Consider the following 23,435-nt stretch of genomic DNA (forward strand, 5'->3'; position numbering starts at 1 on the left):
TCTCTCTCTCTCTCTCTCTCTCTCTCTCTCTCTCTCTCTCATTATAAACACACACACACAAACCACAGAGACTGACTTTCTCACACTCCCTCCACTGTTTGTATGAACAATGGTGGAATCAAGATTAAGTTTAGTAACTTTTTTTTTTACAAGTCAAAAGTCCATGTCCTCTGTTTCATTTAACAAGAATAGAATTCAATAAAAATTATTTCATACATAAAACATCTTGTGTGAAATACATTAATAAATATCTATTTATATAAAAAAAAAAAGAAAAAGCTGTCTATTTGTAAAATAAGAGTTAAAAGCTGTCTTAGCAAACCTGTACAGTGCAAACAGGAAGACAGAAACCAAGCAGTACAACAACAGCAACAACAAGCTGTGCACTCTCTTACTTCATATTCCAAGTATCTTGTCTTTTACATATTTCAATCATTGGATTGTGGCCATGCTGGGGCACTACCTTGAAGGATTCTAGTCGCATAAATCCATTTCCCTTTTGGGACATATTTTAAAGTCTGGTACAGGATCTATTTTAAAACGGGGGCACCAGTTTTCATTTATGTTTTATGTAGTGTTTTTGGTACCGGAAGACTTTCAAACTTTGTATACTTATCTATTTTGTGTTATAGAACAGAAAAAAATTTTTGTATTCGAATTTATTTCATGTAAAAAATTGTCTTATTTCGATAATTTCTACTAATCACTGACGTCTATTCAGTTGAAAACAGTTAGCGCTGTAACAGTGTATATCGTATTAATCCCCTAACCATAACCAGACTGTTAACCGTAACCCTAACCCTAAAACTAACCCTAACTCTAGAATCCAAACTCTAAAATTGTTACATACATAGATACGCACAGCGTAATTTATTATATAAACAATATATGCGTATAAATTACGATTAAACCGGATGAAATATGTCACAGGGAATAACATTTTTATGACCGCCCAGCAGTAACTCTATTCAGCTGAATAGACGTCAGTGATTGGTTGAAATTACAGAAATACGGCAACTTTAACATGGAATAACTTGCGAATTCCTTTTTTTTGTTAAGAAGACTAAGAGTAAAAGATGTTTTATATGACACATTCTACCAGTGTCCCAAGTTTCAAAGTGTTTCGTTAGTGTTTCGTTAAGAAAATACTGGTGCCCCCGTTTTGAAATAGATCCCTGGTACATATTCTTTTGGTGTCACTCACGCACACACACACAGTCTTTTATTCTTTTACTTATTTCAGTCATTTTGACTGTGGCCATGCTGGAGCACCGCCTTGAAGTGTTTTTGTCAAACAATTCGACCTCAGGACTTATTTTTAAAGCATAGTACTTATTCTATCGGTCTCTTTTGCCGAACCGCTAAGTTACGGGGATATAAACACACCAACACCTGTTGTCAAGTGATGATGGTGGAGATACACACACACATACATATACGATGGGCTTCTTTCAGTTTCCATCTACCAAATCTACTCACAAGGCTTTGGTCTGCCCAAGGCTATAGTAGAAGACACTTGTCCAAGGTGTCACAAAGTGAGACTGAACCCGGAACCATGTTGTTGGGAAGCAAGTCTCTTACCACACAACCATACCTCTACCTATATCATCATCATCATCATTTAACGTTTGTTGTTCATGCTGGCATGGGTTGGACGGTTTGACGGGGGCTGGTAAGCTGGAGGGTTGCACCAAACTCCAGTCTGATTTGGCATGGTTTTCTACGGCTGGATGCCCTTACTAATGCCAACCACTCCAAGAGTGTAATTGGTGCTTTTACATACCATTGGCGTGACACCGGTATCTGCCACAACTGCAATTTTGCTCAGCTTGATGGGTCTTCTTCTCAAGCACGACATAATGCCAAAGGTCTTGGTCATATTTATATTTAGGAGGTTGTTTGTTAAGGCCAGTTAGAAACTTTGCCAGATCAGATTGGAGCCTGGTGCAGCCTTCTGGCTCACTAGCCGTCAGTCAAACCGTCCAACCCATGCCAGCATGGAAAGCGGACGTTAAACAATGATGATGATAATGATATATATGTTGTTATGTATACCTGTTAATGAGCGAGGCAGGTAATCTCATGTACTTCCTGTTAAAAAGGGGAGTGGAGAAGACAGCTAGAGCTTGGCACGGATAGTACCTAAACGAGAGACGGAGCTGTATACGGGTTGGACCGTTCACCACCTATCTGTAAACAATTGAGGACTGGACATAATCTCAATCTATGAACATTAATTTCCCTGTTTGAACACTTTCTGCTGTTGTGATCAGAAGTTTACCCCTTTCTTCTTACATTAGAAATTGTCTGATCGTAACAATGTGCAGGAATAGCATAGGTGCAGGCGTGGCTGTGTGGTTAGAATCTTGCTTCCCAGGTTCAGTTCCACTGTGTAGCATCTTGGGCAAGTGTCTTCTACTCACTAGCATAGCTATTAGGGTGGGGGGCAGAATGGGGCGGTTCGCCCTGGGTGGCGCACACTCTAGCTATGCTAGTGCTTCTTTTATAACCTTAGGCCAGCCAAAGTCTTGTGAGTGGATTTCGTCGATGGAAACTAAAAGAAATCCATCATATATGTGTGTGTGTGTGTCTTTCTCTCCCCCACATTGCTTGACAACCAATGTTGGTATGTTTATGTCCCTGTAACCTAGCAGTTCGGCAAAAGAAACCAATAGAATAAGTACCAGGCTTTAAAAGCAAATAAGTCATGAGGTCGATTTCATTGACTAAAACCCTTTGAAGCAGTGCTCCAGCATGGCTGCAGTCAAATGACTGAAACAAATAAAAAAAGAAGAGTGCGTTTGTGTGTTGATATTTAACATGTGGTGGTTGTAAGCAAGCATTATTGTCGTATAACTGATATTGTTCATTTCCAGCCTTTAGCAAAAAATGTGTGACCATGGGAAATATTACGTTGCATAGAACCAGGTTAGGGTTGGTGACAGGAAGGGTATCCAGCTGTAGAAAATTTGCCTTGCCAAATTCTGCCTTCCTCATGTGAGCATAGAAAAGATGATGATCATGGTTATGTCTATATGTATGTGTGTGTCTGTGTGTTTGTCCACCAATACCACTTCACAACCATTGTTGGTGTGTTTACATCCCCATAACTTAGCGGTTCAGCTTAAGGCACCAATAGAATAAGTGTGAGGATTTAAAAAATAAGTGCGGAGGTTGATTTGTTCGACTAAAGTTCATCAAGGTGGTGCCCCAGCATGGCCGCAGTCTAATGACTGAAGCAATGAAAGATGTAAAAAGGATGGTTGTTATTGTTTCACATCCTAATATTCTTTTCTACTCTAGGCACAAGGCCCAAAATTTTTGGGGAGGTGGAGCAGTCAATTAGATCGACCTCAGTATGCAACTGGTACTTAATTTATCAATCCCAAAAGGATGAAAGGCAAAGTCGACCTCAGCAGAATTTGAACTCATAACATAAAGACAGATGAAATACCGCTAAGCATTTCACCTGGTGTGCTAACGTTTCTGCCAGTTTTACCTCCTAATATTGTTGAATTTAATGCTCACCCTTCTCCAGGTCAGTCACAGAATGGTAGCAAGTCACAGCGTAAGCAACTCTACCCATGCCACATACCTTAATCTGTCATAAGTTATGTCATGTGTTGAATGGTGAAAAGTATAATTGATGACAACAGATATAACTGTGGTGAAAGCTCCATCTCAAATCTCAGATTCCATTCATGAAGAATGTGCTGCCACTATTAATATCTGTCTGCCAAAAGTGACAGACAATAACTTTCTGGATATTAAAGGGGAGAAAATAAATCTAGGGAAATAAATTCTATTTTAGTAGCCATAACCATGTCCTCGGGGACATAGGCTGTTACTGGCAAAAATTGGCACACAGGTGAGTGAAATTAATAGTTGTGTATTTGGGAGCCTGTGATCCATGTTTAGGTCCCTAAAGGGAATGGTTTAACTTCTGTTTTGTTTCAAAGGTGATGGCAAGCCAATCGTGTTTAGGGGACATAGGAAATAGGGATCTGGCACCATGTGAAATGGATATAGTTTAGAATAAATTCCTTATTACAATTCCAAGAATGTAATGAGAAAAGAATGTGACAGTATGTTTATATACTTATATACATAAATGCATATATATTTAACTATATACACGCACACATGCATGTATGCACAACAGCCATACATACACATACAGAAATTCTCATACTTGTACACTCATACATATAAAATTTCACTCTTAAAAGCATACACCTCCCATGTATACACACACACACACATGTGTATATATATGTGTATGTATGTAATATAATATAGTATGATATATGCATCTAGTTGGCTGAATCATGAAAGCATTAGATAGATTGCTTTCAAGTATTCATTCTATTTCTCTGTGCTCTGAGTTCGAATCCCACCAAGATCAACTTTGCCTTTCATCCTTTTGGGATTGATAAACTACCAGTCAAATACTGGGATGGAGTGGAAGGGTTGATGTAATTGAGTAACCCTCTCCTCCTTAAAATGCTGGCCTTGTACCAGAATTGGAAACATTTGTTCTGATCTCATTAATATGATGAAATCTCTCAGACAACAGCAACACTGGCCATTTATCTCCCATCTCTCATCTGCACTGTTTATATGGACCTTAACTCTGTTGTCTGAGACTGCACTTTTGGTTCTAAACATATAAAACCCACTTGTTTTTAAAGTATTCGTATTTAAGTTAGAAACTTCCATCATAATTGTATTAAAGTAGGTTTTTTCTTAAGTTCCTGTTTCGTGTCATTTTCAATAATCATAAAACTAATAATTATTCCCATCACTTAGACTGGACTAATTTATTACAGCATGAGTGGAAATGTAGAATATATATATATATATATATTTATATATGAGGTTATATAATTGACAAGGGAACAAAAAATGAACTTCATTAGCTCACAGCTGTTTCTGCTATTAAATGTAATGCACTAATAGTTGAATGCTTGTGTATTACCTTATGGCTTTGTCAGACCTTCAAAAATGAAGTGTAATTCTATTTGGGAAAGCATTTATATATATATATATAGGAAAACATCACCAAAATGTAGAATTGGGTTTGGAGAGAAAAAACCCCTCCCAGAAATATGCAGATTTAAATAATTTTGTGTATGCGTGTCTATACAGATGGGCACATGAAATAACTATTTATATACATGTGTAATATATAGACAGAATATGTATGCTAATACAGATTGTACATATGAGTGATCATAAAGAATCCAGACGAAAAGGAAATGGAGACAGGCGGAAAGTGACAGAAACCAAAATCGAGAGAGAGAGAAATCAAACTCTTTTTTGAAGTTTAGAGGGTTGTATACATATATCTAGGAGGGGGTGTTGAAAAGTTCCTGGCTTTAAGGGTATCGCGTAAAGCATGGTTGGAGGACCAACCTTCCAACTTCTTTTACAGGGCTTAGAAAAACTGAAGGACCACAGCAATAAGTGTGTGAATCTGAGAGGGGAATATGTTGAATAAAACCATAATTAACTGACCCTCCTCTATCTTCTTTTACCCATTATCAGGATGACATTTTGTGATAGTTGTAAACAAATGTTACTCTCATGCAAGCAGTGTCCTTCGTTTCCAATCTTCCATGGAAACATGTCTGATCTTGGGGAAATATTACCTAACTTGGAAACAGGTAAGGGTTGGTGACAGGAAGGGTATCCAGCCATAGAGAATTCACTCAGAAATTCCATCTGGACTATGGAAGCATGGAAAACTGAACATAAAAATGTTGCTGATGAAGCCCTGAGCCTCTCTTATATTTTGGTCCATCATCTGCCACAGTCACCTCTATCCCACCCAGTCCAAACCTCCCTATCACCCCAATGTCTCTCAAGGGCATGTCATGACACATCTTCGCCACTATCTCTCTCTCACTGTTGCTCTCTTTATCTTACTGACTCACCCACCTTCTTTACCCTATTCTCCAACTCACCCGCCTTTCTTTCCCATCTGGGGTACCCATGTATCTACTCAACAGCAAGACACCCATCCTTGTCCCTCTATACCTTCAATTACTCATCAACCAGCACAGAGCCACCACCATGCCTCAATACTACTCCCCGCTCTCAGCCGAAGTAACTTGCTGACCCTGTGCGCACTGGTGTCATGTAAAAAGCACTGGTACTAGTACCTCATACAAAGCATAAGAAGTCATAGAAACCAAGCCAAAGCAGTCAGTGGAGTCTGGTGCAGCTCCTATCAAACTGTCCAACCCATGCCAGCATGGAAAACTTACGTTAAATGATAATGATGTAATACATATTATATATTGCTCTTATCTCTGTATTCTGCAAACAGTTAATTTTTTTTTACAGGCTTAATTATGAAAAATTTATTAATTTTACTGAATTCTTTCAAATTCTTAATCGTTTTGAAAATTAACTAAAACACATGGGCAATGTTTTTCATTAGAAATATGGTAATGTAATTACAAGTTTAATTAATTTTATTTCAGTTTATTAAAAAGAAAAACAAGCAAACACCCCCCAGTAAAATATTAACTCAGTCATTTATAGTTTCGAAAAACTGCTGCTATAAATATCAGTTCTCATCATTACTGATGATCTCTCTGCAACAAACCAGCATCGCCCCTGGGTGCCTCCCTTGGCAAGTGCTATTTGTTCATCATTGAAATGGGTATGGCAGCTTTCCTTTGAGTATATTTCTTACAAGGCACCATCTTGTCCCTGTCATGTAACTGAGTTCACCACACACGTCTGGGATCTCAGAATGTAGAGAACAAGAACAAAACTCAAAAAACATTTTATCTATCATCTTTTACTTGTTTCAGTCATTAGACTGTGGCCATGCTGGGGTATCAACTTGATGAACTTTTAGTCGATTGAATTGACCCCCAGTACTTATGAGTTTTTTAAGCTTGGCACTTATTCTATTGATCTATTTTGTTGAACCACTAAGTTACAAGGATGTAAATACACCAACACTGGTTGTCAAGCAGTAGTAGAGGACAAATACTGACTCAAACACATGCACATTTATGGAGGGCTCCCCAACCACATGGTTTTCAGTTCTACTATAGCCTCAGGCCAACCAAAGCCTTGTGAATGGATTAAGTAGATAGAAGCTGAAAGAAACCCATCATGTTTGTATGTATGTATGTATGTATGTATGTATGTGTGTGTGTGTGTGTGTATAAAGAAAAAGGAGGTAGTCAGAATTTTGGATAATTACTTAGTGCTTTCATCTCATTTCAGTGATTCATCATGTGTGTGTGTGCATGCGTGTGTTTGTCCCCCTCACCATTTGACGACCAGTGTTGGTGTGTTTACATCTCTTTAACAAAGCACTTTAGCAAAAGAAAAGTACCAGGCTTCAAAAACAAAATGAGTACTGGGGTTGGTTCATTCGACTGGAATTCTTGAAGGAGGTGCTCCAGCATGGCCGCAATCTAATAACTGAAACAGATAAAAGGCAAAAGATTTATACAGGGTGCACCAGGCGACTGAGAGCAAAACAAGACATGAAACAGTAACAAAAAAAAACAAGGAAAACAAAACAAAAACCAACATGCATTGAGAAAAACAGCCCACTTATTTAATTAGATACATCAAAGAAACAAATCATTCAACAAAACTTACTCCTAATGTCATTTCCTGTTGTGGCCATGGAAAGAACCCCTGCTAAGATTGGGTGGGTGCTCTACAGTTGTCCTTCTCATGATGGCAGCTCCTAATGAGTTTTTGGCACTTTGGGACCACCAGCTGGTTCCTACCTCGCAACAATGGTGTAGATGTAGCTGTTTGGGGGTTTAAATTAGGAGAGCTGGGGGCCACATGATGCTTATGGGGGAGGGGTTCACATGGTCTCATGGTTGTCCTGAGTTTTGTTGGACATGATCTACTTTCTCCTCATCATGCAAAACACTTGATAATGGACCCTTGAAACCCAAGCTACTCCATAATGGCCTTTGTTTGACCAACTGGAATAATTATCATTATTATTATCATTTTTATTAAGGCAGTGAGGTGGCAGAATTTTTAGCATGCTGGGCAAAAAGCTTAGTAGCATTTCATCTGTTTTTAGGTTCTGAGTTCAAATTCCTCCTGGGTCAAGTTTGCCATTCATCTTTCCAGGGTCGATAAAATATGTACCAGTTGAGCACTGGGGGCAATGTTATTGACTTACCCCTGTCCATGAAATTTGCTGGTCTTGTGCTAAAATTTGAAATCAAAATAACTAACTTAGATGCTTAAAGGTGGTGCCTCAGCATGGCCTGAAACCATGTAAGCGAAACCAGTAAAGCTGTGTACTAGAAATATAATATATCTCTAAATATCTGTATGTATTTATACCATAAAATTCTCATGAGAAACTAAAATTAAAAGTATAATATCTGGGGAATTTTACCAATTTTATTAAGAAATAAACTGAAACGAATCTCTACCCCCTTATGTATTCTTTCATTACGTTCCATATCATTTTTCTTTTACGTGTTTCAGTCACTTGACTGTGGTCATGCTGGGGCACTACCTTGAAGAATTTTAGTTGAATGAATCAACCCTAGTAAGTTCTTTCTTTTTAAGCCAGGTACTTACTCTATCAATCCCTTTTGCCAAACTGCTAAGTTACAGGGACATAAACACACCAACACCAGGTGGGGGTGGGGGTGCAAATACATACACACACACACACACACACATATGACATCACAAGCAGACCACCTTTGTTTTACATGATCAGTTTATTAACTAACCAATCAGCGTGGAGCGGTGGTGTGGGCAGGTTTTCTCAAACATTCCAGAACCTGGCTTCCAGTCCCTTACAATAACAGTTCAGCATGCATTACACCCAGATGACCCAGGAAGGTGGCTGAGGCAGATAGCACCGATAAATGATAAGAACCTCCGTCACCACGAATATAGCACAATTGTTTCCAGTTATGTTGGACAAGCTGCAGTTTGTCATACCATCCCAAGCAGTGCTTCTCTTCCAGTATTGCTGTTGTTATCTGTAAAAGGCCAACGTAGTTTTGACTTTGTGCAATAATATAATCTTTTTAAATGTTTGTGGGTGTTGTTCACTTACTTCTAACTGCAGCCCAAGAAACATTTTTCATTCATCAACTCAACCAGTCACCCCAACAACTTTCTTCGGTCTGCAAATGATAGATTGGACAGTGTAGTCTTGAATATATCATTTTATGTCCGGTTTCCATCATGGCAGGGGTGGCATGGGCTGATGGTTGATAAATAGAGATCTGTGATATGATTATCTAGGCTAACAACTGGGCTTTATATTATTGGCAGCAGTGCTTCAGCATGGCCTTGATCCGGTGATTGACACTAGTAAAAGAATAAAATGGCAATGACTGACGAGGGTGATGACAATAACAATGATGACAGTAGTGGTGATAATAGAGCAGAGGTGTTGGTCAGGGCCAGATTAAGACTCAAAGAGGCCCTAATAACTTAAGAGATTTTGGTGCCCTCATATATACATGTAATCCAAAATATAAACAATAATAAACCATAAAATAGATTTTTATTTTTCAAAATGAAGCAAAACTAACAGCAAGATGGAAAATAATGTTTAGTTTTGTATATTTTTACTTAATTTATATTTGAAAAGTTTTCTACTTGCTTTCATTGCAAAGTCATTGATCAGATCTTCGCTATGATATCAAGAACGAAGCACTTTAACCCTTTAACATTAAGATTATTCCGTCAAATGTGATGTTTATTTATCCACATTGTTTTGAATTAATCATGGATTATCTCATAGCATTGAGATTTCAATGATGTGATTGTTTACTTTTAGAATGACATTGTAGGATAGGTGTGAGAAGTCAGATCTGGCTGATCTGAACATAAGACAGCTGGAATATTTGGGCAGGATATGGCCAGTTTAAATGCTAATGAGTCGAGGCATTTTTCTTTCTGTTGCTCTAATGACGGAGCCAGCTTGCTGCCTTAAAAATTAATAATAATAATAGCAATAATAATAATAATAATAATAATAATAATAATAATAATAATAATAATAGCAATAATAATAACAAAAGCACCCAGAGAGTGCAAACCTCTGCCAACACAACACCAACAATTAACTAGAGATAATTTTTCAAATGAGAATATCTGAAATAAAATCCTTTAATGAATATCATGAGACCTTTTGGTTTTCTCTTAAATTCCGGTTTTCCTTTAGCAATCCTGCTGTTTTAGATCAGTGTACAGAATTATGTATATATGTAAGTATGCTGTAAAGTGTTCAAATGTATGTATAATCTCCTAATATAATAATGAGTGTTGTCTTTATTATATATATATATATATATATATATATATATATATATATATACATACACACATATATAAAATAGAGCTGGTGTGAGAGGTGAAGGTAGAGGAGATAAATGGCAAAGAGAGAATTGTATGAATGAGAAAGGAAGGAGTGAAAAAGTCAATAAAGAGCATTTGAAGTGTGTGTGTGTGTGTGTAAAAGAGAGGTATGTTTGCATGCATGTGTGTGTGTGTACAATGGAAATAGGATGGTAATGTTCAACACTGAAAATGTGTGTGTGTGTGTGTACAAGAAAACTTTGTGAAACTTTACATATACATGTAAAGTAAAAAAAACAGGAAAAATAATCTAGAGTCCTTGTCCAGAACTGGATCGATCCCCAAATCTAATCAGTTCATGCCAGTCATGAGGCCAAACATCCCTAAAAGTTTCATCCGAATCCATCCAGTGGTTCTTGAGATATCTTGTCCACGGACAAACAAACACGACTGAAAACAATACCTCCGCCTTCGCTAAGGCAGAGATAATAATAATAATAATAATCCTTTCTACTCTAGGCGCAAGGCCTGAAATTTGTGGGGAGGGGACTAGTCAGTTACATTGACCCCAGCGTTTGACTGGCACTTATTTTATCAACACTGAAAGGGTGAAAGGCAAAGTCGACCGAATTTGAACTCAGAACCTAAAGACAGACAAAATGCTGCTAAGTATTTTACCTGGCATGCTAACGATTCTGCCAGATTGCTACCTTCATGATAATAATAATAATGGTTTCAAATTTTGCCACAAGGGCAGCAGTTTTGGGAGGAGGGATGAGTCAATTACATCAACCCCGTGTTCAACTGGTACTTATTTTATCGACTTCAAAAGGATGAATTTAACCTCGGCAGAATTTGAACTCAGAACGTAGTGATGGGCGAAATACCACTAAGAATTTTGTCCAGCATGCTAGCGATTCTGCCAGCCCACTGCTTTAATAATAATGATAATGATAATGATAATGATAATAATAATAATAACAACAACAACAACAATTTAAATAGGAATTTTTTTTAAATCTAGCTTTTCACTGGAATTTACTTGAAGTTTAAATTTAAATTTCTCATTAAACGCCCCCTCAAATTTTGGTTTATGGAAAAATTCATTTTATGAATTAGTAATTTCATATCAAAAATATTCAATAAGTAAATAAAATTAAAAAAATAAAACTACAGGGTAAAAAAAAATGTGTTAAAATTTCCATTTTCATTTTACAAAATCTTAGAAATATTTTAAAATTCCAATCCATTTTCTATTTCTGTGTGTGCGTGTGTGTGTATATATGTTCATGGATATATATGTGTTCATGTATATGTATGTTTGTATGTATACATTTGTGTGTATTATGTGTATATGTGTGTGATATAGTGTGTTTATATGTGTGTGTGTGTATTTTGTGGGTGATGTGTGTGTACATATATTTATGTGTGCGTGTTATGTATATGTGGTGCATATATATGTATTATGTGTATGTTTTTTTTTTGTTTGTTTGTTTTAAGAGGAAAATACTGGATTTTTTTTTATTGAAACCTGATCCCTACTAACACAAACATCCCTTTATACAGAAGCAACTATATTCTTTCGTTAGCTCACTCCCCTCCCTCTCCCATTTCATTTATTATTCTTTCATTATTTTTTATTAGCTTTAGTCAATAAACTCTGGCCATACTGCAGCATCACTTCCTTCATAGTTTTATTTGGGGATTGCTACTTAACAAGAAAACCAACTCATAAAATGTTGCAGGATGTGTGGTGAAGAAGATTGCTTTGCTACCACATGGTTTCAGGTTCAATCCCACTGCTTAGTACCTTAAGCAATTGGCTTCTACTGTAGCCTCAGTTCAGCCAGTGGTTTGTGAGTAAATTTTTGTAGACAGAAACTGTGTTGAAGCCTGTTGTGTGTATGTGTACATATATATATATATATATATATATATATATGTGTGTGTGTGTGTGTGGGTTCACCTTCCACACCATCACTACTTGACAGTTGGTTTGGGTTTGTTTATGTCTCCATAACTTAGCAATTTAATAAAAGTAACTGATATAATAAGTACAACACTTACAAAAAATGTAAGTACATGGGATGATTTGTTCAAGGCAGTGCTCCAGTATGGCCACAATCCAATGACTGAAACAGATAAGAGATAAAAATCACACACACACACATATGCATGAGTATGCACATAGCTTTGATATTTTCATGATGTGATTGTTTATGTTTAGAAGGACATTGTAGGATTGGTGTGAGAGGCTGGATATGGCTGGCTTGGATGCTAAAGGGTTAATTTAACACCTGTCTGGTTGATCACCACCACCGCCACTGCCAGCGCTGTCACCGATGCCTCCTCCTTTAGAGAACACTCTTGTAAGCATTTGGAGAAAATCATTTGTCTGAGAATACCAGTATCCTCATCCCTTTCTCTCATTAGTCTTGGAGACGTTTCAAAAACGTGGCACCAGTATTGCCTCTCGCTTTCTGACTAAACTACAAACAAGCATGGCTGAGTGGTAAGAAGTTTGCTTCCCAACCACCTGGTTCTAAGTTCAGTCCCACTTTGGACAAGTGTCTTGTACTATGAGCCTTGCACCAACCAAAGCCTTCGGAATGGATTTGGTGAATGGAAACTGAAAGAAGCCTTTTGTGTGTATATATATATATATATACATCTATGTGTGTATGTCTTTGTTTGGTTCCCATCCCACCTCTACCGCTTGTTAACCACTGTTGGTGTGTTTACATCCACATAACTTAGCAGTTTGGCAAAAGGAGACCAATAGAATAAGTATCAGGCTTTAAAAAAAATGAGTACTGGGGTTGATTCAGTTGACTAAAACCCTTCAAGGTGGGACCCCAATGACTGAAATGAGTAAAGGATAAAAGGTTTTTGTGGTGATGATGATGATGATGATAATGTTTAAGCTGAGGGAACACTTAACTGCTATTTCATGAAACCTCCTAACCACAGGTAAATGCTTTCCAGTTTATTCTGGGAATGTTACACAATGGAATCTGAAAACCTAGTCGTCAGCAAAAATAAAATTCTCTTTTCACTTCATACATGAGAACTTTGAATTAAGTTCCTGCTCTAATTATTTGGAAGACAATTTACATTTTTAATGAGTTATGTGGAAATTAAAAGGAAATTATATTTCTCAGATTACATACACACACACACACGGTCCTTTGAATACATACACATTCCTATATGTACATGCTTATTCACACACACACACACACACACACACACACATCCTCAATTGCATATATCACTCTTCAATACACAAGTATTCACTTGAACACACCTACTTACACATTCACACACTCACCACAACACGCATACACATGCTGTCTCACACACTCTAACACATACACACTCACACACACACTCCCTCTAATAAAGGCACACACACTTATATTCTTTTATATTTATTTGCTTTCATTCTTCAGGCCACGGTCATGCTGCAGCATTGCATTCAAAGACTGATTATATCAACCCCAATATTTTTTCCTGGTATCTACTTTATCAGTTCCAGAGTATTTGGGGGTGGGTGAGGGAGGCACCAATTTTATTTTGCTATCCAGCACAATATTCTTACAAACACACACACACACACACATTCCATACAGCTTCCAGCCTGGAACACTTCCCACATCAGCTGACCCAGAGGTCACAGCTATTTCTACACCTTCCAACTACTTGTTTGTGCTTTTTAGCACCACTGCCAAGTAGTAGCGATGTCACTAGAGGAATGTCCCAAACTCTGTTTGCCCCAGATTGTTCTCCCCTATCTCTGCAGTCAGAGACAGATTAAGACCCATAGAGACCCAAAACACTTAAAAGATTTCGGTGACCCTATAATTCAAAATGTAAACAATAATAAACCATAAAATGAATTTTCATTTTTTCAAAATGAAATAAAATTAACAGTAAAAGGAAAATAAAGTTTGTTTTTGCAATCTTAGATTTTATTTATATTTGAGAAATTTTCTCCTCCCTTTTTTCGCTTGCAATATTAATCTTAGAAAGCACATCTGATAGATATGTTTACCATTTTTTTGGTGCTGCTGCCTTCCCTTGATGTCCTAAGCATGTACTTATTTTGCTTAATGGTTAATCCAGCACTGCCTGCTGCCACCCCCACAGGATCAGATGCACTTGTAGCTACTCCTGCCACACAGCAATTGTTTTGTTTTTCTACATTCTGAGGATTAGTTCTTTGCTCTCAGCTTTAGTCTTTCCCTTACATATATCTGTTCATATCCAGGCATGGCCGTGTAGCTATGAAGCTTGCTGCCTGACCATATGGTTCTAGGTTCAGTTCCACAATGTGGACCCTTGGGCAAGTGTCTTCTATGATAGCCACATTTGGGAAACGGGTGCATTCAGTGCACTTTTACCATTTGGGTCATGGCTTTTATTAGTAATCAGCATTTGTAATGTGACATCATTAATTAATTACCAAATTCAGAAACATATGTAACGGATGTAATAAAGGAATGCCACATTCATTACCATGTTTTCTCTCGTTATATGTGTGTGTGTGTGTGTGTGTGTGTGTGTGTGTGTGTGTGTGTGTGTGTGTCTTTTATCGAGTTTCAGTCATTTGACTGTGGCCATGCTGAAGCACCGCCTTAAAGGGTTTTAGTCAAACAAGTCGACCCCAGGAAGTATTTTTTATAAACCTAGTACTCGGTTTCTTTTGCCAGACTGCTAAGTTACGGGGACATAAAGACACCAACACCAATTGTCAAGCAATGGTGGGGGGACAAACACAGACACAAAGACACACACACACATATATATACACACACACACACACACACACACACACACACACACGTGATGGCCTTCCACCAGTTTCTATCTCACCAAATCCACTCACAATGCTTTGGTTGGCCTCAGGCTATAGTGGAAGACACTTGCCTAAAGGATACATGTGGGACTGAACCTGGAACCATGTGGTCGGGAAGCAAGCCTCTTACCACACAGCCATGCCTGCACCTGTGTGCGTGTGTATATCTATGCATGTATGTAAAAGTCTGATCAACACAGGATGCTGTTTATACCATTTGTTCCCTATGCATGCTAACCACATCACTTTACTGGAAGTAGGCTGGGTGTTTAGTACTTTATATGGAGTTCTAAATTCAATGGTAGCAGTCATTCCTCTAATTGTACACACAGGAACCACCACCACTACTACTACTACTACTGGTATGTGTATGTGTATATATATAGGTATATAACATATGTATGTGTAGCTGGGGGGGTATATTGTGTTGTATTTTTCAAATTTCTCACTAATGGAGGAAACGCTGGTTTCTAATCTAGAAACCTGACTCTTTCACTGGAATTTAAACAACATAAACCAGGGTTATCTTTTATGTATGTATGTATACATCTATGTTTGCATGTACATGTGTATGCATATACATGTGTATGTGCAACTGTACCCTGAGGTTCAGGCACAGATAGCTTTGCTTATGTTTGTATTTATTTATTTATTTATGTGTGTGTGTGCGTAGGTATGTGTGTACATGAGTGAGTGAAGGCACATGGCTCAGTGGTTAGGGTATTTGGCTCACAGACATAAGGCTGTGAATTCGATTCCGTGAGCAAGGCACTTTATTTCATGCTCCTCCAATCCACTCAGCTGGTAAAACTGAAGTGTACCTGTAACTCAAAGGGACAGCCCTGTCACATTTCGAGTGACGTTGAATCTGCCTGAGAACTACATTAAGGGTATACGTGTCTGGAGTACTCAGCCACTTGCACATTAACTTCACAAGCAGGATGTCCCATCAGTTGGATCAACTGGAACTGTCATTGTTGTAACCAATGGAATGCCAGTTATATATAATTGAGGGGAGGGGCTGAAAAGTTCCTGGCTTTGGGTAAAAGAAAATACAGGAGGATCAGTTAAATATGATTTATTCAACATATTCCCCTCTTGGATTCACACGGTTATTGCAACGGTCCTTCAGTTTTTTCTAAGCCTTGTAAAAGAACTTGGAAGGTTGGGCCTCCAAACAGGCCTTTTATGATATCCTTAAAACCAGGAACTTTTCAGCACCTCCTTGTGTGTGTATATGTGTGCATATATATTTTCTACATTCAATAGGCTTTTGCTTATCCAGTTGCCTTTGTGAGGCATTAGTTGACACAAGGGTATGGTAGAAGAAACTTACCCAACTATAGGATTAAATCCCGAACTATGCTTTAGCAAACTCTAAACTTCTTAACCATATAGCCAACTAACCAGATGGGACCCACCCAACTTCATTATTTGCACAACAATCCACTCAAAAGTAGCTTTACTTATTCTCTCTCAAAGTAAACAGTGTGTTCCATCCATCCTCTCTCTCTTTCTCTCTCTCTCCTAAATCAATTTACAGTTATTTCATCCCAACTTTGGCTTCCTTATTTTTTAATAACTTCCAGAATTTCTAAAAATAACATTGTGTAAATTTCAGGCTAAAAAATCCAGCAAGAAGCAGTCTATCGGCATGTGGTTCCGTATTCTGATATTGGCAAAGGAAAAAAATAAAGTAAAATAAAATAAAATAAAGTAACTAAACAAATAAATACATGAAAAAATGTATAAGCAAATGTTTAAGAAAATATTTCAATTATTTATGTTTTGTAGGGCAATGGCTGGAGGGAAGAGTGTATCAGAGAATTACGCTTTTGCAGGAATGCATCATATTTTTGATCAACATGCTGCTTCTGGTGAGTTTCAAATATTTCATTCTACATATTCCTGTCAAAGACTTCCAAGATCTTCTTCTTCCATCATGTATTTTGGTAAAATCAACAGCATTATCAATCACAGGTTTCTAATGGACCGATTACTGGTCTGCTATTTTTGATGAGGGTGGGGCAGAAGAGGACCAAAGGATTGTTTGTGTAACTCGGGCAGAGTAAATATCACACAAGGTATTATTATTGTTTTGTTTGACACATTGGTTTATGGAAAATTTTCTTATCAATGTGCATCTCTTTCACTGACACATACACGTGCACACATCATCATCGTCATCATTTTCTTCATTGTCATCATCATCATCATCATTGTGTTTGTTGTCAACATTATCATCACCATCATCATCTTCTGCCTCCTCCTCATAACCTCCTTCATCATTGGGCCATAAACAAACCAACACTTGTTGGTGATGGTCACAAACACAAATACACACACACACATATATATATCCTGCTCAGTTGAGGGAGTCTTAACTTGTGGGTACTTGACAACCTCACCAGCACTAGTACCACATAGAAAGCACCCAGTACACTCTGTTAAGTTGTTGGCATTAGGAAGGGCATCCAGCTGTAGAAACTATGCCAAAGTAGATACAGAACCTCTTGTTCATCTGTTCCTGTAAAACCATCCAACCCATACCAGCATGGAAAAAAGAATGCTAAACAATAATGAAGATATGTCAGGATTCCACACAGTTTCCATCTACTAAATTCACTCACACGGCATTGGTTTATAACAGAAGACACTTGCTCAAAGTGCCACACAGTAGGACTAAACCCCAAACCAAACTGAGTTGCTTCACCACACACCCATGCCAGCACCCCTGAGCCATGTTATAAATTTATTGTTTAAATCCCACCCCAAAAAATATCAGCAACACTTAACCAAATTATGAATTAATCACCACCAACACTTGAAACTCAGTTGTACAACCAAAACCATGAATTGTCATGTGATTATCTCACACCAATTAATTAATTCCTTTTGTTCAGGTCTTCATTATTTTATAATCTCCACAAGTGTGATAGGTGCTTTGGATCTCTCATGTTCAGTTATTTCTTCAGTATATAAACAATTGACAATAATAAAAAAATTAAAAAAATAAAAAAGATAAAAAAAAACAACCAAAGTCAAAGAACAAAAAAAAAATTCTTTCATTTTTATTAATAATTATTGCTGATTAGATAAAAATCTAATTCAGTTTCATTTAGTTGTTGAATATTAACGATTATTAATTCATTCACTTTCTGAGTTGTTTATGGTAATCTGTCTTATTCTCTGATACTGACTTGTGGGCTGAGCAACACCACCACCATCATCATCATCATCATCATCATCATCAACAATGACACTGATAAAAGAGTACAGAATCAAAAGAATCCCCCATCATTGTCACCAATGTTAACTTTTCTGTGCTTGAATGAGTGGGGCAGAATTTGTTGTGGCAGATTTTGCTGTGATCAGACGGCTTTCTTGTCATCACCATTCACTTGTTTCCATGTAAGGTAATATTTCCTCTTGGCTGAATATGTTTTCACAGAAAACTAGAAGCAAATGACACCACCTGTATAATGTCAACTTCATTTACGACTTATGTGATGTGAAGACAAGGAAACACCAAAACAGACAGACACACACAGTATGTGTGTGTGTGTGTGTGTGTGTGTGTGTGTACACATACACATTATCATCATCATCATCATTTCACATCTGTTTTCCATGTTGGCATGGGTTAGATGGTTCGACAGGATCCAGCCAGCAGCAGGGCTGTGCTGATTTTCAGTGATAACTCTAGTGTGATTTCTATGATAGGATGTCCTTCCTAATGCCAACCATATTACAGTGTGTACTGGGTACTTTTTCTAGTGAGGTTGTGGAGAAACTTGTAAAACAGTAAAAGAACAGAAAAAGGAAAAGGGAAAAGTTCCTACAACTAAGAGTGTGGGTTCCATCTATCTCTCAACGCTTAGATTGGTAGCTTCTAGATTTCACTATAGTGTTTTGATGGAGTTCTTTCTGTCTCTCATTCCTTCAGCTCAGGAATACTCTAGTGGTAGTGTGCATGAAATATTTGACTGCAGTTCATTTCAACTCTTCAATTTATGGTCCCATTGATCCCAACTTTTGTTTGTGATAAGGCTAATCATATACATACATACATACAGAATTGATATCCTAAAACCACCTTAGTATTGCTTATGCATGGATGGTGCTGGTGCCATATAAAAAAAACACTAGTGCTGGTCCCACAAAAAAAACACTGGTGCTGGTCCCACAAAAAACTACTGGTACTGGTCCCACAAAAAAATACTGGTGCTGGTCCCACAAAAAAATACTGGTGCTGGTACCACATAAAAAACACACTGGTGCTGCCATGTAAAAAGCACTGTAAAGTAGTTGGCATTAGGAAGGGCATCCAGCTGTAGAAAACATGCAAAACAGACTATGGAACATGGTGAGACTCCTGGCCTTGCCAGCTCCCATCAAACTGTCCAACCCATGCCAGCTTGAAAAATGGACGTTAAATGATGATTATGCTCCTCGTATTAATTGAAAGCAGACAACATACATGGCGTGTTTGAATCATTAAAGATACTTTTGTAGCACTCTAGCCTGTTAACATGGGGCAAGTGAAATCGAAATTGAACCAAATTCAATGACTGGCACAGGTGCCAGTGGAACACTAACAGCACCATCCAAGCAGGAATCACTGCCACCCCATATTTTAGTAACTACACAATACATACTGCAGCACTAAGATGTTAATTTACTTACTGAAAAGCAATATTTTGTTCTGCTGATACTCTGAGAGTCACATCTGACAAACCACATGCATAGATCTTTGCGTTGCAAATTTTTCTGGATGGTTAATCATTTGCCGTTTTCAGATCAGCCAAATGCAAATCAATTCTGTAAATGTTTCCCCAGCACACTGCAACAAGAGAGCTTGTGAGTAAAAATACAATAAAAGAAAACCAGAAACATCTTTGTTTAGTAATTAAAAAAAAAATCTTAAGTACGTTGAAGTTAAAACAAGAAGATTGAACATTGAAAGCAGCTTAACAAATGACTGTTTTAAAAGAAACTCAATTAGATATATATATATATATATATATATATATATATACATATATTACCTTTTTTTCTTTTTGTAATTAAAGCAATTGTTGGAGCATAAAACTGAAGTGAATGTAATATGAAAGGTTATATTAAATGAAATGAAGATTATATTGTAAAAGGATTGCAAAAGTTTATCGCAACAAAATTTATAAAAGAAACGTTGTGTAATCCAAATCCAAAATTTAGTCAATCCAAAATTTATCTATTTATTATATAGCAGCAGTAGATCCATTCCACGCAATCCAACATTGCTGTAGATCTTTGGGGAATATCAGGATTGGTTAATCAAAGTTGGATAAACAGAAACTATGCAGGTACCTGGAAGACGTGTGTGTATGTGTGGTTCTTAGAAATAGAATTGCTTCTTCCAGATCCTTCTTCATAAAATCCCTTGAATGTAATTTGACTGGTTTCATTCAGTGTCAGAAACAGTCAAATTTAATATATGTGAAATAAGTAATTTTAAAATACATCACGATTTGTATGTGGTTGAAGTTGTGCTCTGTATATTTTTATTGACTCCCCACCGCACTCTGGCTCCACCACCACCACCACCATCATCATTTAATGTTCATTATTTCTATGCTTGCATGGATCAGATGGAATATGCTGAGGCAGATTTTCTGCAACTGGACGCCCTTCCCGTTGCCAATCCTCACCTGTTTCCAAGCAATGTAGTATTTCACCATGGAAGACTGAAACGAACAATATTACTTGTATGATGGTGATGCTCATTTACGATCATCACACACACAATGGGCTTCTTCTAGTTTCCACCTATCAAATCTAACAGCAAGGCATTGGTCATCCCAAAGCTGTAGTAGAAGACGCTTGCCCAAGGCGCTGCACATTGGGAATGAGCCCAAGACCACATGTTTGGGAAGCAACTTCTCAACAGCATCAACCACGCCCAGCACTTGTGGCCTAATTGTTTCCAGTTCCATCTCCACAGCCCGAAGTGTATGGAAACTGTGCAGAAGCCTGTCAGATGGATCGTATTTGTTGTTCAAAGGTAAAACTATGTCACACACACTTAGCTTGCGGATTACACTTCTTCTGTTTGTGGATTACCTTCTTCCAGTGCTTGGTAGGTTTGTGTCTCATAGAAGCTCTGAGATGTCCTTTATGTTATCAGTCTTTACCCCTACAATCTCCTCTTTGCAAGTATCCTCTACATCAGTGGTTCTCAGCTGGGGTTCATATGATCTTTGGGTGTCTGTATAAGATTTCCTTGTTAAAATTTATGTCCAGTAAATTGTTTATAACTCTATAATACACAAAATGTTTTCACAATTTTTTAATTACAATTCAATAATATCTTTCAATAATTCTGCTTGTCATTCCCTTACCTCCTCTTCTTAATCCTTTAATATTTAAACTGGCCATATCTGGCCTCTCACACCTACCCTACAATGTCGTTCTAAAAATAAATGATCACATTGCCGTAATTCTTAAGCAACATGATAATGCATGATTAATTCAAAACAATGTGAATGAATAAGCATTGTGCTGCCTGACTGGCTCCCATGCCGGTGGCACGTAAAAAGCGCCATTCAAGCATGGTCAATGCTAGTACTGCCTGACTAGCCCTTGTGCCAGTGGCATGTAAAAAGCACCCCTACACTCCGGAGTGGTTGGCGTTATGAAGGATATTCCAGCTGTAGAAACTTTGCCAGATTGGAGTGGAGCCTGGTGAAGCCTTCTGGCTTGCCAGCCCTCAGTCAAACCATCCAACCCATGCCAGCATGGAAAGCAGACGTTAAACAATGATGATGATATTGAGGATGATCTGAGAGAGTAATCCTAAAGGGTTAAATGTGAATTACAGCAAGAGATTTGTTTTGCTTTGCCCCCCCCCCTCCTCCTCTTATATTTGACCTTCATTTTTAAGTGTCATGTCACTCTCCTCCTCAGAGTCTGTGGTCTTACAAACTGCATGAACTCACAAGTGCTAGCAACATGAAAAAAAAACACTTAGAACACGTACAGTAGTTGGCATTTGGAATCTTCAGCCACAGAAACCATACTGAAGCAGACACTGGAGCACAATGCAGTCCTTGGATCCAGTCAAACCATCCAATGCATGCCAGCATGGACATTTTACATGATGATGATGGTGGTGGTGGTGGTGGTGAGGAGCCATCTGTCTATCATAAATCCTGTTGGGACTGAAGTATGTCCAACTTGTGTGCTCTCCTGATTGGTCGGTAGTCAAGTAGCTGAAGTTCATGTTACAGACGGTCATTTTGTTTGCATCACAGGGCTCTAGGCGCAGGCAGGGCTGTGTTATAAGAAGCTTGTCTGTGTGGCACTTTGAGCAAGCATCTTCTACTATAGGTCTTGAGCAGATCTGGCAGATGGGAACTGAGAGAAGACTGTCGTATATATATATATATATATATATATATATATGTGCGTAACTTTGTATTTCTGTCTCCTATCACCACCATTCCACAACCAGTGTTGGTCTGTTTACATCCCCGTAACTTAGCAGTGAAACACAAGAGACCAATAGAATAAGGCTTTAAAAAAAAAAAAGCCCTGGGGTTGATTCATTCGACTAAAAGTTTTTCAAGGTGGTGCTTTAGCATGGCCGCAGCAAGTAAAGGTAAAAGAAGTCGATAATTACTTTGTTGCATACTATGGCTGATTATTTAACGTCTGTTTTCCATGCTGATATGGGTCAGACAGTTTGACAAGAGCTGGTTATCTGGAGAGCTGCACTAGGCTCCAATTGTCTGTTTTGGTAAGGTTTTTCTGGTTGGATGCCCTGTTTAATGCCAACCACTTTACAGAGTGTACTGGATGCTTTCTATGTGGCACCAGCACTTTATCTATTCACTATCCCCAGTTTGCCTAACTCACCTAACCCACCAGTGCTGTAGATCTAGGGGGGGGGCACACACAAGAAGGGAACCAAATACCAGAAGGTCTTTTAGTTTGATGTGCCAATTCTGACATCCTCCACAGAACACACACACGTGGTTGTGTGGTTAAGAAAGCTACTTCACAACCCTATGGTCTTGAGTTCAGTCTCACCATGTGGCACCTTGGGCAAGTGTCTTTTAGCCCCAGGCTATCTAATGCCTTGCGAGTGAATTCGATAGACAGGAATTTTACAAAGCTAGTTGTGCATTAAAGCTGGGTGGACAGAAACTATGCAGAAGCCCAGAGGATGTATCTGTGTGTGTTCATTTGTTGTTCCCCCCCCCCC

At 38.0% G+C, this 23,435-nt stretch overlaps 1 protein-coding gene across 1 annotated transcript in view; it reads left to right on the forward strand.

Annotated features, from left to right (window-relative positions):
* LOC106871344 (WD repeat-containing protein 13-like) overlaps nt 1–23,435 on the forward strand; it is a 198,006-nt gene that overhangs the window by 157,134 nt on the left and 17,437 nt on the right. Inside the window, exon 8 of the mRNA XM_052976142.1 lies at nt 16,985–17,067. Coding sequence (XP_052832102.1) covers nt 16,985–17,067 — 83 coding nt within the window. The remainder of the gene's footprint in view (nt 1–16,984; nt 17,068–23,435) is intronic.

The sequence above is a fragment of the Octopus bimaculoides genome, chromosome 23 (genome assembly GCF_001194135.2).
Source record: "Octopus bimaculoides isolate UCB-OBI-ISO-001 chromosome 23, ASM119413v2, whole genome shotgun sequence".
Classification (NCBI taxonomy): domain Eukaryota; kingdom Metazoa; phylum Mollusca; class Cephalopoda; order Octopoda; family Octopodidae; genus Octopus; species Octopus bimaculoides.